This window comes from Nannobrachium achirus (assembly GCF_963921795.1).
Source record: "Nannobrachium achirus genome assembly, chromosome: 19".
NCBI lineage: Eukaryota > Metazoa > Chordata > Actinopteri > Myctophiformes > Myctophidae > Nannobrachium > Nannobrachium achirus.
In genome coordinates this window covers 56,245,441-56,261,002 of record NC_137826.1, presented here as the reverse complement: position 1 = coordinate 56,261,002, position 15,562 = coordinate 56,245,441, and the positions used below count along the sequence as shown (strand labels likewise).

General features: G+C 41.8%; 1 protein-coding gene across 1 annotated transcript; it reads right to left on the bottom strand.

Moving 5' to 3' along the window:
* Positions 1 to 202: 202 nt before the first annotated feature.
* zmat2 (zinc finger, matrin-type 2) lies at positions 203 to 10,813 on the bottom strand. Its single transcript, XM_080749690.1, has 6 exons — positions 10,783 to 10,813; positions 7,713 to 7,812; positions 5,947 to 6,070; positions 4,964 to 5,037; positions 4,595 to 4,740; positions 203 to 2,897 (listed from the first exon to the last, which is right to left on the bottom strand). The coding sequence occupies exons 1-6, from the start codon at positions 10,798 to 10,800 to the stop codon at positions 2,757 to 2,759; spliced, it is 603 nt and encodes a 200-aa protein (XP_080605816.1). The 5' UTR covers positions 10,801 to 10,813; the 3' UTR covers positions 203 to 2,756.
* Between the last annotated feature and the right edge of the window lie 4,749 nt (positions 10,814 to 15,562).

Here is a 15,562-nt window from a genome sequence, read left to right as displayed (position 1 = left end):
TGTGCGACAGCCTTGTATGATGAAGCAGGGCTTTACTTTGCGAAGAAACGTACAAATTTGACAATGACGATATTTACACCCCAGTATTATGTTGGTGTTCTTGGGACATGAAAAGTGTGCCCATGCAGAAAAAAGGTTGAGAAACACTGGTCTATCATACAGAGGTAGGCTGTATATTGTATTAACATAGTCTAGATAGAGATTGGTTAAAATAACATTTTATTCACCAATACAAAATATGGATTGCAGATTTTTTCAAAACCTTGTCTTAGAGGAAACCGCCCAGATATCTAGTCAAACACACCAGACATCAATCTACAGAAGACTTTTAATAAAATAAAAAATAAACAACAACAGAATAAAGATTTCGGTTTTGACGAAAGTAAAGAATATTTTAAGGTTATAAAAAGGTGAAAACCGCCAGGCCTCGGACACATGTTTCACTGTGTTTATCCAACGCTCTGGTCTCTGTTCTGTGGAGCAGTGGTTGCTGCCTTGCTCGTAGCCATACTGTGATTGTGTTGTGGGGATTTGAACCTGCGGGCATCTTATGTTTCGGGCAGACAAACACATTTCAACGGTGAGAAATGTTTATGGATCCATTATTCACACAACTCAATTCTCAATGTTAATTTAAAATCGATTCAAACTGGCGTCAATGTAAATCGATTTAAAATAAAACAAGTTTTGCGATGCAAACAGCAGAGGACGCACAAAGAAAAAGAGGATCTTTGTAAGAGAATTGATTTAAAAAAAAAGAGGATCAGCGAAAACAAGTTTAGTAAAAAAAAAAAAAATACTGGATTTGTGTAAGAGAAATAAAAATAAGACATTTAGGTCATTTGTCTGAAAAAAGTACGTGTTTAAAAAATCTTATTGTGAACCTAGTATCGTGATTGGAGTCGTATGGAGTAGAGTGAATCTGTATAAACTGACCCATGTGGTTCCATCTATGGTTGGATATGTACATAGGGAATACTGTCTGCTTGTTGTGTCTGAATAGAAGCATCGGATCAACACTTGAAACATCAAAATACAACCACCTGCTCACATGGTGTGTGTGTGTGTGTGTGTGTGTGTGTGTGTGTGTGTGTGTGTGTGTGTGTGTGTGTGTGTGTGTGTGTTACGGGTCCAAACCATCACCTTGTCTCTCAGCTTACATGGATCTGTTCCTATGTGCCGTCGGTGTCAGGGTACATGAATGCAAAAATGGACCTGATCTGCTTTTAGCTCCATATTAAACGCTTTCATCCTTTGTTTGAAGATTAGACCCGCAAGTTGTAATACATGTTCTGGAATCCATGTCGTCTGTTCCTCGCGTATTGGATGTTAAAATTTAAAGAGGCACGTCACGCATTTTCAATCTTTGTATAATTGGTTCAGAAATTGACATCACTGGGTTTGTTCAATTCTAACATTTTTAAATGTATTAATGCCAAGAACAACTGCTTCTATTTCAGCATGCTAAACTTTAGAGGAAGAGAAATGCTTTAGTTTCTATAAGCTGTCCCTGCCAATGAGGTCACTGGTAGGCAGGTTTCTGAAGTGTCCACAGCCCTCCTCTGAGACACAATGGGCGCTTTTCGACCGGCAAAGGACCGGTTCCGTTTCTTTCTCCCGCCTTTGGGATGAACCAGAGGTGAGCTTTTTTCCACCGAGAACCCAGTTGGTTACCGAACCGTAAAAGTTGGTTCTGAACAGGAACCACAAAATCCTTGGTTCCTCTGGTTCAATCATGGTTCAATCTGGTGGAAACGCAAGCCGGTTCACAAGAACGAATGAACCAAGGTTCCAAGAAAGTTGAACAGCACTGGTTGTTGAACCAAGGCTCTTTTGGTGGAAAAGGCCCCAGAGTGAGTAGATGGAAACGGTGCCATCTTATAATGAGCATTAGTGAGAACTATAGGGATGGGACGATATGCCAGATTATTGTTTATCGTGATAAAAAACACTCACAATAATCGTATCGTGGAGATTTCATTTATCGTGATATCGTCCTCTGTCATGCACTGGGATCAATTCAACCTTTTATTTGCCGAGCTGCATATCCGGTACCACTTTATTACCACTATAATTGGTAAAAGGTACTTATAATATACATACTTGATAGTCTTTTTTCACTCTCTATCGAATGTCTTTGCCAAAAAAATAGCCGATCTACAAGCTCACAACGCGTCGCGATGCGACGCGTTGTGAGCTTGTAGATCAGCTATTTTTTGTTGTGAGCTTGTAGATCAGCTATTTTTTGGCAAATGTTCCGCCCGAGGATAATGGATTTTGATTATCGCGATATCGTATATCGCGATTTCTTTTGGCACAATAATCGTGATATGACCTTTTCAATATCGTCCCATCCCTAGTGAGGACCAATTATATGAAGATAAGGTTGAAAATGGGTCAACTGCTCCTCAGACCAGGTGTTGTCACCTATACGTTGTTATACCTTTTCAATCCGGGAGCCACTAGTCGGTCTCTCATTAGTAATTGCAATATATAGCAACATCATTTACTTAACAGTTCTTAAATACGAATTTGAAGGTTTTCAGAAAACTACGGTTAGGTTTTAGAAGGCGTCTTTAGAATCCGTTTAAGATTAGACATACGTGTTGTAATGAACGTTCTAAAAGACCACGTCGTCGTCTGTTCTCGCACGAGGAATTCCCAGCCTTTTGGAACCCGTGCAGACCTCTAGTGTGGATGTGTGTTTGTAGAGTGTGTGTGTGTGTGTGTGTGTGTGTGTGTGTGTGTGCGTGTGATCAATGGCTGTTGTTCTTGGATCTGAAGCCAGAGAATCCCATCACGGCCGTCATCTCATCATCTTCCTCCTCCAGGTCCTCCTCCGCCCTCCTCTTCCTCTCCTTCTGCTTCTCCTTCTTGTAGGCCTTGGCCTTCTCCTCCTGCACGCACGCACGCACACACACACACACACACGCACACAAATGAGTCAAATAACTCATTTACTGTCTTTTAAACGACTGAAGGGGTTAACTGCCGTGTCGTCCTTACCGTTTAACGTGGGGACGTGCGTGCACATCGCGCACCATCTGTGCATGGATCATGTACCAGGCGTGTGTAGACCCGATCACAGCTTTCAAATAAATAAATCTGCTTGAAAAAAAGACCTTTCCATCGCTGAGCTCCGTCTCCTACTGTACTGTTGACACAGAAGCTAACGGTAGCTGCACCATGGCCCGCCCCAGACCCGGATACGGAAACTGATCCGCCCGGATACGGAAGTCACCGACCGGAAGCACTTCCGGTCGGGCGATTAGACACCGATTACCCATAAAACAGCGATTTACTTTTTAATGTTTTATAGCGATAAAAGCAAATGTAACTCTCGGGATTATCGGGACTGACAGAGAGGAACATAGGGATTTTATCGGGACTATCGGGAGAGGCGGTAAATGAGTTAAATTGACTTCCCAGAGTTTTTCCCCATATATCTGAGTGCCTCGCCCGAGTTTCCCCGACTTATTAAGTTATTTATTAAAAGATAATCACAGAAAAAAAGGTGCTGAAGTGCCGAAAATAAAGTGTTTCTTGTCTGGGCCGTAAACAAGATGGGGATCTGCATTGGGGTCCCATTCAAAAGCTAGCAGACAAACCCCTTTTCTCCGTTTCTAGATCCTGTCACATGGCCTGCAGCATTTCTTGCTCGCTTGTCTGCATGCCAACGTTTGGTCGCGCTAGCATGAATCAGTTTGTGACCGCCCTTATATGGCATCGTACACACGGATTTAGCGATCGTGCACGTGGCACAACACATAAAAAGGTAACTGCGAAAGTTACCGTTTTTTCTTAACAATCAATGAGTTAAAATGACAATATCAAGGAACGTGTTTAAGTTCAGTGGGCCTGTGTACAGTAAAGCCTCGATCAGTGTCTGCGGTGAAGAGCTATCCACCGCAAATTTGAGGTGGAAAGCTTTCCACCTCAAGTCAGAAAATAAGTGAAGGCCATCATAGTCCGTCACGGTGGAGTCCTATTCACCGTGACTGACTGGTCCAGGTCGACCAATCAGTGAACGGGGTGAAGAGCCTGTCTGTCTGATAGTAAAAACAGAGAGAATGTGTCGGGACTCGCGGTGGAAAGCTCTTCACCGCGAGGAATGATGTAACGTTGTAGTTTCATGACTCAAAAAGACTCAAAAAGACTACACCGCGGAGCCGACTCTGATCGAGGCTTAAGAGGATGGAGCCATGTCTGATCAAATCATTCAGATCTAAATGTTGAATCAATCAACTTAGAAACTGTCTGGGGTGCACACAAAAACCTCAGTAGACGTTACCACACCAGAAGTGACTTTTAAAGTTATTGTGCTTTGTCCTTTTTGACAGATGTGTCCAAGTAATGAGTTAAAGGGTATTTTTTTCTTCACTATCAAAAGGCTTTGCCAAAAAAATAGGCGATCTACAAGCTCACAACGCGTCGCGTTCCAAGATTGTAGATGTTTGTTCCGCCCCAGGATAATGGATTTTGATTATCGTGGTAATATCGTAAATCTATTTTGTCACAATAATCGTGATATGAAATTTTCATATTGTCCCATCCCTGTGTGTGTGTGTGTGTGTGTGTGTGTGTGTGTGAGCACCTCCTCTCGTAGCTCCTTCATCCTCTCCTCAAAGTCGTACTCCTTCTGCTTCTCCTCCATCTTCCTCTTGTTGGCCTCGAACCTCCTCTTCACCTGGTCCAGAGAGGAGCGCTCCACCCGCATGGACATGCCCAGGTTCCTCTGGTCTGGAGACAGCCAACAACACGTCCACCATGGTCATCAACACCAGGAAACATCCCACAATGCATCCACCATGGTCATCATCACCACAATACATCCCACAATGCATCCACCATGGTCAGCATCACCATAAGCTATACCTTCCTCACAATACAGGAAGGTATAGCTTATGGTGCTATAAAAGCAAATATGGAATGACAAAATGTCATTCTGCCTGTCTGTACTCACGTTTCTTTCCATTGATGTGGTCCAGGAAGTTGATGGAGTCTTTCACCACACAGTCACACACATTACAGTAATACCTAGAGAGAGAGAGAGGGAGAGGGAGAGGGAGAGGTTCATTAGACAGAGAGATGGGTTCATTGTAGTAGATTGCCAGATTCTTCTCCCTTCCCTAAAACACCCTGGATGACGCTCCATGAGTCCCAGACTCTTCTCCCTTCCCTAAAACACCCTGGACAACGCTCCACGCGTCCCAGACTCTTCTCCCTTCCCTAAAACACCCTGGACAACACTCCACGCGTCCCAGACTCTTCTCCCTTCCATAAAACACCCTGGACGACGCTCCACGCGTCCCAGACTCTTCTCCCTTCCCTAAAACACCCTGGACAACGCTCTACTCGTCCTAGACTCTTCTCCCTTCCCTAAAACACCCTGGACGACGCTCCACGCGTCCCAGACTCTACTCCCTCCTAAAACCCCCCAGACAACACTCCATTCCCTGGAAAATAATCCACACATCCGTCTAGATCAGGTGTCAGCAACCTTTTTGAAATTAAGTGCCATGTTTTTTATTTTCTAGATAGTCTGTGTGCCATGTCCACATACATGTTAATGACACGCCATCAAAATATATATATTATGATTGTCATGACATTGTTATAACGCTCATTAGACTCAATAGCAATAACCCATCTATCTCCCTGACTCCCTCCCCAGTCAAAGTTCAGAATTTGAATGAATGTAGAATTATTTGCAGGATGCAATTTGCTGCAAATTAGGCAACTAAATTGAATTGACCACGTTTAGAACAATATTTGATTTTAAAATAAAAATCCTCCCTCTCACACTTCTGCCAGTGATCACCCTCCCCGTCCGGTGCCTACGGTTGCCTACCCCTGGTCTAGATTCTTCTCTTGTGTGTGTGTGTGTGTGTGTGTGTGTGTGTGTGTGTGTGTGTGTGTGTGTGTGTGTGTGTGTGTGTGTATTACCCGCCCATCTCTGCCTGTGGGGTGGTCTTGGTGATGACGATGGTCTTCCCCAGTTTAGACTCCAGGTCCACCTTGTAATCTCTGTGACGCAGCATCTCCCTCTTAACTGGAACCACTGGTTTGCCTGCACACACACACACACACACACACACACACACACACACACACACGTCAACGAAAACTACGATGAAATTAAATACGACGCCATCAAGTACTAAACAGAATAAAGGGGGTTCCACACTAGCCGCGGTCACCACCTCCTAGAAATTCATTTTCAATGAGAGGCGGGCGGCTTTTTCAGCCGCGCAGCGTAGTTTTGGGGCGGCGAGGAGAGCGGGCGCGGTCCTGTGAAATCCCCGCGAGCGTGCTCGTTTGTGCATGCGTACGCGGGCGGTGAGAGATGGATTGTGTTCATCTTTGTGAAATACCGCGTGGCGTTTACTCACTGAGCGAGTGTGTTTGTGTCTCACCGCGGTGCGGCCACCGCTGATCCTAGCGGCAGCCCCGACGGAAACCGCCTGTAGTGTGGAGGGCACCTAATAAAGTGTGACTAAACCTCAATGGAATTATGTTCAAAAGACTATGAATAAAATGATGAATGAATACATCTGTTGATTATTAAATCTAATACGTAATCCTGTTTAGGGCTGGGGCGGACGGGCGGTATGGATTTTTAGTTATCGTGGTAATACGTCACGGTTTCCTGCCGGTATGGCGGTGTCTCCCCCACTTTTTTTATGAAAAAATATAATAATTTAAATAAATGAAAATACATTTAAAGCTATACTGTGTAAGTTGCTCAACTAGTGGTCAGTAGCAGTAGAGCAAACCGCGGTCGCGTCTGCTTTTTTCGGCCGTTTTTCGCCGTGGACCGGGCATTCAGACCACCGCGTCCGCCTCGCCTCGCCGAGACCTATCCATAGAGGTCTTCGGTGTCCCTCTACAAGCCTCGGTTGGGGAGCTACATGCTAGACTCCTAGCCCAGTGTAAACACTGCAGTGTAGTTTCCTGAAGAGCTCGGCAGTGTATGATCTGGGCTGTGATTGGCCGGTAGGGAGACACGTGTACAGAATGATGCATATGACGTAATTTTGCCGGGAAAAACAGCCCCGGTCACGGCCACCAGGGCTCAGTAGAACACATATAAAGAAAAGGCTTTGGGAGCTGAAATTAACAGAGTGGGGGTTAGGACAATTTTAAGATATGTTTTATAAAAAAGGTTACATAGTATAACTTTAAGAATTATAATAATAATAGTATATTGGTTATGAACTCGACACTGTATGCATTACACAACGTGGTATTGCAATTATTGCACCCAGCCCTAATCCTGTTTGAGGGCAGGTTTATAAAAGGTCATACAAGTACAAAATGAGGATGTATTGATGTTTCTATGACAACTAGAGATGTGCCGGTCGATCAGTGAGCGATCGGCCAAAAATGCCTCTATTGACTTTGATCGGTATCGGCTTTGCGTATCTATAAGCTAGATCAGCTATTTTCACAATATTTATCTGAGGGACTGAATGTAACCTCAGCTTCAACTCCTATGGATACTAAAGGACCTCAGCCTGCAATCTCCTAATGTTTATACTTAATATACAATGTCAATATTTTGTAAGAAGAATCATTAAATATACAAATGCTGCTGCAGTAACACAATAAATAGAAGAATGTATGGATTTGGTGCTGTGATCAGGAATATTGGTATCGGCAGATACTGATTCCAGTTGATCGGTATCGAGGCATCTCTGATGACAACTCACCATCTTTCCTGTCTCTCTCCTCGTTGAGGCGTTTCTGAGCCAGCTGTTCGTACTCATCCACGTCCCACTTCCTCCTGAAGTCATTCTTACTGTTACTGGACTGGAGGACAAAACACACACACACACACACACAGAGAGACTAAATAACAGCCAACAGAGGGATGCTGACAGAACCAGGACAAAAATCCACTCGTCCAAGACAATTTGCCCTCCTGGCACCCAAACTGTGGAATAAACTCCCTGTTAGGGATGGGTACCGAAATTCGGTACCGGGACAGAACCAATAAGAACATGACGGTTCCTGGGTACCCAAAAAATATATGTAATTTCGGTACTGCCTATCGGTTCCGAGATGTGATGCACTAAAAAATAAAGACAGCACAAATTGCACAATCCAAGCACCGCGATGCGTCGAAGCATAACGCTGGAGCGTCTCTGTGTTGAATGGAGGAGTACAGACGCGTCTAGCAGATTACCAAGCATGTTTATGAGTAGTAGAGCGCTCGTTTTCGCCAGCGTCGGCAGGTTACTGTCAGAAGACAATGGTTAGATCATGTCACAGTTATTGTCCACGACATTGCAATCGGCGCGACTAGACGCAGTACGGACACAGCGTGGCGCGTCGCTCCAAGCTGCATTCCGACCCTCCCCTCCTCCCTGTCCTCTGCTCCCCCGTCTCAAGACAAGTAGGAATTGGGAAGAAATAGCCAACCAGCAACCAAGCTTTTCTTCTGGAATTAACCAAACTAGAATCCACTGTTCCACAGAGCGACAGAGGGTCTAACATTAGCGCTACTGTGCTAGCTAGCCGAGACGAGAGCCTGTATCTTAAAAGAAGTTCGGCGGTCCTTCGGGCCACTCAACTCTAGAGTTCGGGCCACTCACCTCAACTTACCTTTTATTACCCAATAAATAAATAACGTTTAAAAATAATGTGTGTATATATTATAAAAAAAAATAAAAATCTCTATTCAGTTTCGGCTAAAAATATATATTTTTAACCATTTTGGAACCGAAATAGGAACCGGAACCGATAAGCAGAACCAGAACCGGAACCGGAATCGTAAAAATCCAAACGATACCCAACCGTACTCCCTGTCACACTTAGAACTACAGACTCACTCCCTAGCTTCCATTAGAACTACAGACTCACTCCCTAGCTTCCATTAGAACAACAGACTCACTCCCTAGCTTCCACCGTGGTCTGAAATCTCACTTCTTCAGACTCCACCTAAACCCCTACTACTGTAACACTCCCCTTCCCTCAATGACCACACATGAAGCTAGATAGCATTTTAAGGTTTTAGAAGTTTTTTACTGATTAGGTGCGTGGTCTACCTGTGTTATTATATATTTTTTCTAGATTGATATTCCTATGCATTTGTTGTATTGTTGTTGATATACTGACATATTATCTTGTTTATCATATTGATCTATTACCGGCTATTGTAAGTTGCTTTGGATTAAAACTAAAAGCGTCTGCTAAATGCCTAAACTGTAAACTGTAACACACGTTAAGACAGAGGTTTTCAAGTTTTTTCACATATCAAGGACCATTATTTGCCACAGACCACCATTTGATGAGATTTAGCCTCTCAGACCCAAAACGTACAATATTTTGTTGTCTTTGGATAAGATTTTGTCCACAATTCCATGCTGTATTGATGTGGTGCCATAGGAGAGATAACCAACGTTGGTCAAAACAATAAATTATTCTATGTACTCTAATTGTACAGACTTTTTGTAAATAAGTATTTAGTATGTTATAACGATAATTGAACTCTTGCGAGTGTAACCTGAAAACAAATGGACATTTAATTTGGTTAACGCTCCATCATCCAGCTGGTAACCACTAGGAACCCCCTCAAGGACCACTGGTGGTCCCCGGACCACTGGTTGAAAACCACTGTGTTGATAACACAACATCCTGCTGCCTCTTGCATTATGTGCCATTTCTAAACAGGTGGCACACAGGAGGACCACTGAGTGATTTCCAACACGAGCATGTACAAAAATAAATCACCTACACAGAATGTCTTGACAGAAAGTAGCTCATAACCTGTCTACAGTGGATTTTTTATGACACAAAACTTTGCAGGTAGAAAGTGGATCATTCGAGCTTTCCCAATATTGGTGAGTTTGACGTTGTTTAATACAATCAGATAGCAAAAAAAACTGTTTTGATGCATTGGCTGCCTATGGGAGGTATTGCAAACCTAGATTCATCAGAATTACAAAAAAAAAAGAAAAAAAAAAAAAGAATCTAGAGTTGCAGTTTGCGGCTACAGCAGACCGAAGTCCTAAGTCTGTGCTTCTTAACCTTTTCAGGCCGCCCGACCCGTGACCCACGAAATAATCACATTTCATATTTTCACTGATGTGGGAACTGGGAACGCCTCAAGCAAGCGTTGTGAGCATGTAGATCAACTATTTTTATAATTTCTGCCTCTATTTCTGCCTATTATTTGACAAGAAGGTATTAAAAAGAGTCAAAGTCTTAAATGGACACTCTAGAAATGTGCAGATACCCTTTATAAACACTTACACTTTATGTTGGTTTGTTTACAGCTGGGTGATAAAACAATGTTACACATTCAGTTAATCATCTGGGGACCACACACAATAATGTGGGGTCCCGACCCACAGGTTGAGAACCACTATCCTAAGGCACAATGCCATTCAAAATGAACCGTCCATAACTGCCAAACTGCTGGGTAGCAATGATAACAGATTAAACAAACAAACAACGTATTTTAACATTTAACATGACACTTAAATGTGTATTTGGAGTGAGTCTATTGCATATGAAAAACAATAACAGCACACTATTAGATTTGATTGAAATAATTCCATGGTTATTTGTTGATGTTAGCGGCTAACATGCTAGCTAGCCAGTTTAGCAGTGAGTATTGTTTACGCGTCGTTAAATCAGGTGGTTTCGTTAAAAGGAGTCACGCACACCGTCTGTTTTTTTAAATTAATTCTAATAAACATAAAACCGGCGACGCGGTTTGATAAACGAGTGAAAAAGCACAGAAAGAAACAAATAAACACATAAACAAACTCTCACCCCACTGCCGGACGCCATTTTTGTTTTTCTGCTGAATCCACTGAATACGGCTGTCGTAAAGCTGTCCGTGAAAGGGACGCGGGTGTCGTAAACTCGTAAAGATCTTCTTTTTTTTCTTTACAGAGTGAAGTTTGAACAGATAAATAAATAAACAAAACTGATTTATCACATCGTGTAATTAAAGCTTTTAATCTAATAATCTGTGGAATATTTCTTTATCTTTTCTTTCATAAATATTTCCCAAATTATTATGCTTGTTCTGTAGAGCCTCTTTGTTATTGTGTTCTTTCTCTTTCTTTTATTAAACGAAATACACCGTGAGTGTGTAGATTGTTGTCATATAATGAATACAGTTTGTGCATGTGCCCTGAACGTCAACAATTAAAATCAATATATTTTTATAATAATAGGCCTACCATTAAAAAGAAAAGATCTGGACTAACGGTCCAACAGCGGCTCCTGCTGGCAAGAAGCCACATACATTCTGCACACAGAATAACCTTGAATGTGACTTTGTGAAATGTATGTACATTTATCTTTATTTATGTATTTATGTGTTACTTTTATGTCAGAAATTAAATGTTACTTTAAGCGGTTTTGTTTCTATTCCAAGTTTAATTAAATATTAGTAATGTGTGCATGAAACATTGTTTGTACCCCTGTCCTCTATAGCTGTGGTTCTCAAAGTGGGGTCCGGGGACCCCCAGGGGTCCTTGAGGGAGTTCCAGGAGCTGGGGATATTTGCTGTACATTTGTACACTCTCAGAGTTAAATGAACACAGATTTTACAATATAAATTGGGGTCCCTGAAATTAAAATGGTTGAGAATCACTGGAGCCGTAAAAATCTTCTCTTATGTGAGGGTCCATGGCATATCTTTTCAAATGGGGGTCTGCGGGCTAATAAGTGTCAATATGGGGGTCCTTGACATGAAAATGTTTGAGAACCACTGCTATACTGCTATAAATAGGTTCTTTAACTTTTCCATGTCAAGTAGGCGACCCCCAATGTTATCTTCCTGTTCCACTTCCAACTTTCTTTGTCTGATCATGTCTTTGTGTCATCACTTCCAAGTTTAATCTGTATTCTGTGCAAATGTCTCTGATTTAATCGAATAATAAAAACCCTGAATGTTCTGTTTACTGAAGAGCTGGACCACAAAACATCAGAATATAGGCCCCAAAAAGACATATTACCTGGGCACTTCAAAAATGACTACCCAGATAAAAAGATGGAGCACTCAACTGGTCTGCACGTGCAGACCAGTTGAGTGCTCCATCTTTTTTATCTGGGTAGTCATTTTTGAAGTGCCCAGGTAATATGTCTTTTTGATACATTTCGTCCATGTTGAGCACCAACGAGTCCTTCTGCCTGACTGCTGGCTGAAGCGCGCAGACATCTCCTACTACTATCAGAATATAGGCCTATGTTATATATTAACATATTGTTTTAACAAAACAAATGTCAGTAAGTACTTTAAACTAACTTTGTGGGGGTCTTCTGGGGACCCCCTGGAACCCCCTTCAAGGATTATTATTATTATACCGGTATTGTCTTTTAAATTACAGAACAAAATACAACCAGACAGACATCAACAATATTCTCCTCAAATATCACATAATTACCGGTAAATACTCACATTATTCTTCAATTAATTCACAAAAATATTAAAAACAACAACAAGAAGAACATAGACTCCCCCCCCCCCCCCCCCCCTTCATTCACTATGCCTACTGTTAAAAGTCTAGAAGGTGCCAATGTGTCTCCCTTCTGTATCCAGAGTATGAGCCCTTATAATAGCCTACTTTGATTGATTGATTGAATGAATGATTGATTACTTGATTGATTGATTGATAGCTGCCATATCTTGGCTACAGGGAGGGGGGGGGGGTTGTTGATTTTACTTTATTTGGTTTTCAATGTACATTTTTGGTCATGCAAAGCAGCCTTGGTTGTAAACAATTATGAGGAATGTACATCTAGAATATTTGTTCTCTGTATTGTATTTTCTTTTTTTGTGAGTGTGTGTGTGTGTGTGTGTGTGTGTGTGTGTGTGTGTGTGTGTGTGTGTGTGTGTGTGTGTGTGTGTGTGTGTGTGTGTGTGTATTTCTGTTTAAAACATAAGGAAGCACTGTTTACTGTTTGTTTTGAAAATACTTGACATTTGATTTTTTAAAGTGCTTGACAATAAAACTATTTGAAACAAAATGATTTCATCATGCTGAACTGATGCCACTGGAATGATTGATTGAATACGAATATATATTTTTTTTAGCAGTTCACATAGGAAAAGCACAGGTCAGTTCAGATGGCTTGTTTACATTGGGGTCCTTTTGTACTCAATTCATAGAGAGAATTACTGGTCACTCACTATATCTGGTTAAAAACAACATTACAAGGGATTGTTTGAACTTGACCCAATGATATTTTCCAAAGTTTTGCCAACAACAACAACAACACATAAATGTCCACCAAAATAAATCGTGTTTTTTTCCCCACCCTTCTCATGTCTGACTGACTGTCTCAAACAGAACCAGTCTCCCAGTCCACTCCCCACGTGGAATCAATGCACCCACCCCACCCCCCATCACGCTGGCCCCGCCCCCCTGCACCCAGGTGTGGATTTAAGGTGTCCGTGGGTCCCAACACAAACTTGTTTGTCTTTTCAAACTAAAAACATCTTGAAACCATGGACCCCCACAGCCCCCTGCTCAACACCAGGTGTGTAGTCAGTAATAGTCTACCACACGATCCTCCGGCTTCATTTCACCTCCTGGAAACCAGAGTGTGTGCACGGGTCCATTTGGTTCCACTAAAGAACACTCTCAGAGTTAAATGCCACTGCAGTGTAGTCAGGGCTGCATTGCTCTGCTAGGCTTTGTGTAGCCTTGGATCCAGAGTAGAATATCATGGATGTATTTTTGTTTTTAATCGAGTCTGACTTTTACTGAGATTTAAGAATATTATGTCTAAATCGATTTTAAATAGGCCTATAGGCTATTAATTGATCTAAGGCATTGTGTGTTGAGTCACGCTCATGTCAGCGTTGAAACACGTCCAAACGGCCCAGCCGTTGTGGTTTGTTGTGAGAAGATTTAATTTAATCGGGCTTCTTTAATAATCTGTTCATTCATTATCAAGGCAGGGAGGTTGAGGTTCGCTGGAACCAGAGGCGTCAATTGGGTATGGCAAGCTATGGCAGGCAGCTGCCATATGGCTACAGGGGGAAATAATAAAATGTACTTTTCATTGTGCCTGTTGCTAAGGTATGGCAACATGACTGGTGTATTGCACGCGCGCCCTCGTGCGCGTGCAAGACACCAGTCATGTTGCCATACCTTAGTCTTTGCTGAACTGACGCCACTGGCTGGAACAGCTCTGTTAGCTGACTTAGCTCTGCTCTGGTCCATGACGCTGTGTTCATACCGCCGCTGGCGCCGTCTCTCGACTTTAGTTTAAACTAATAAAGACTACACTTTCGCCGCTCGGCAAAAAAAATAACGGTTTTAAGATGTTGAAAGCCTCTTCTCCAGGGTGGGTCTACTCTGAGGCCCCACCACCTTTCGTAAAATCCACTTTTTGGTCATAAAACTAAATAATCCACTGGATTTATTCGCTCCAGTGCGCCCTCTACAGATCTGGTCGATAGAAAAGTTCCATTGACCGGATCTGTAGGGGGCGCACTGGAGCGAATAAAACATTTCTCCGACCGGTGGAATATTTTATATTCTGGCCAAAACACGTCTTTTGGATGGCAGGTGGGGGCCGAGCATGTTCCCACCGAGGAGAGCAGCCTTTCATCATCTGAAACCGTTTTTGTTTAGTTGAGAAGCGAAAGTGTATTCTTTATTTTGATTTAAAGTCGAGTGTGTGCTACCGGTGACATAGGAAACATGCCCATGAGCCAGACTTAAATGTCAGTTTAAGTATGGCAGTTTGGGTATGTTGCATAGCACTTCTGTAGGCTACTGTCTCCCTGTCCAGTGCTGGAAAAAAGTAGGCCTACTCATTGATTGACTGATTGATTGATTGAAGAATTGATTAGAAGTTTGCAATAGAAAAAAAAAAGTACAGTTTCATGACAGCACAAATCACTGGTACAATTGGTCAACTAAAAGGAGATCCTAGAAAGCTCTGCGGCTTATTTCCACAGGAACCACATATTCACATATTTAGGCCTACTGCAATGTAGAACTACTGTAAAAGTAAAAAGTCTGGAATTCAAAATGTACTTTAGTAGGCTAAAAGTATGAACGTGTTGTCATCAAAATGTACTTAAAGTAGGCTACCAAAAGTAAAAGTACTAAAATGTTTTAAAATAGCAGAACTGCAAGGTCGCAACGCGTTGTAGATCTGCTATTTTCAATAGCCATGGTATAAAATAGGGCTAATGTGGTTTATGTATGTTTTATAATATAATATATAATATAATATAATATATAAAATAATATATTATAATTTAAAGGCCTATCTACAAAGTAACTAGTAACTAAAGTTTTCAAATGTAGTGGAGTAAAAATACAATATTTGGATCTGAGATGTTGAGTAGAAGTAAAAGTATTGGAAATACTCAAGTAAAGTACAAATACCTATAAGTATAAGTAGAGTAAGTAAGTACTTAAGGAAATGTACGTACTTAGTTACTTTACAACACTGTTTATGTAATTGTATGTGTTCAAAACGGTCTAGTTTGTGATCGTTGTGAGATAATTAATCAGGTGTTTAATGTCTTTGATCATAAAAAAAATAAAGAAGTTCATTATGAAGGCAGAAAGGTTCT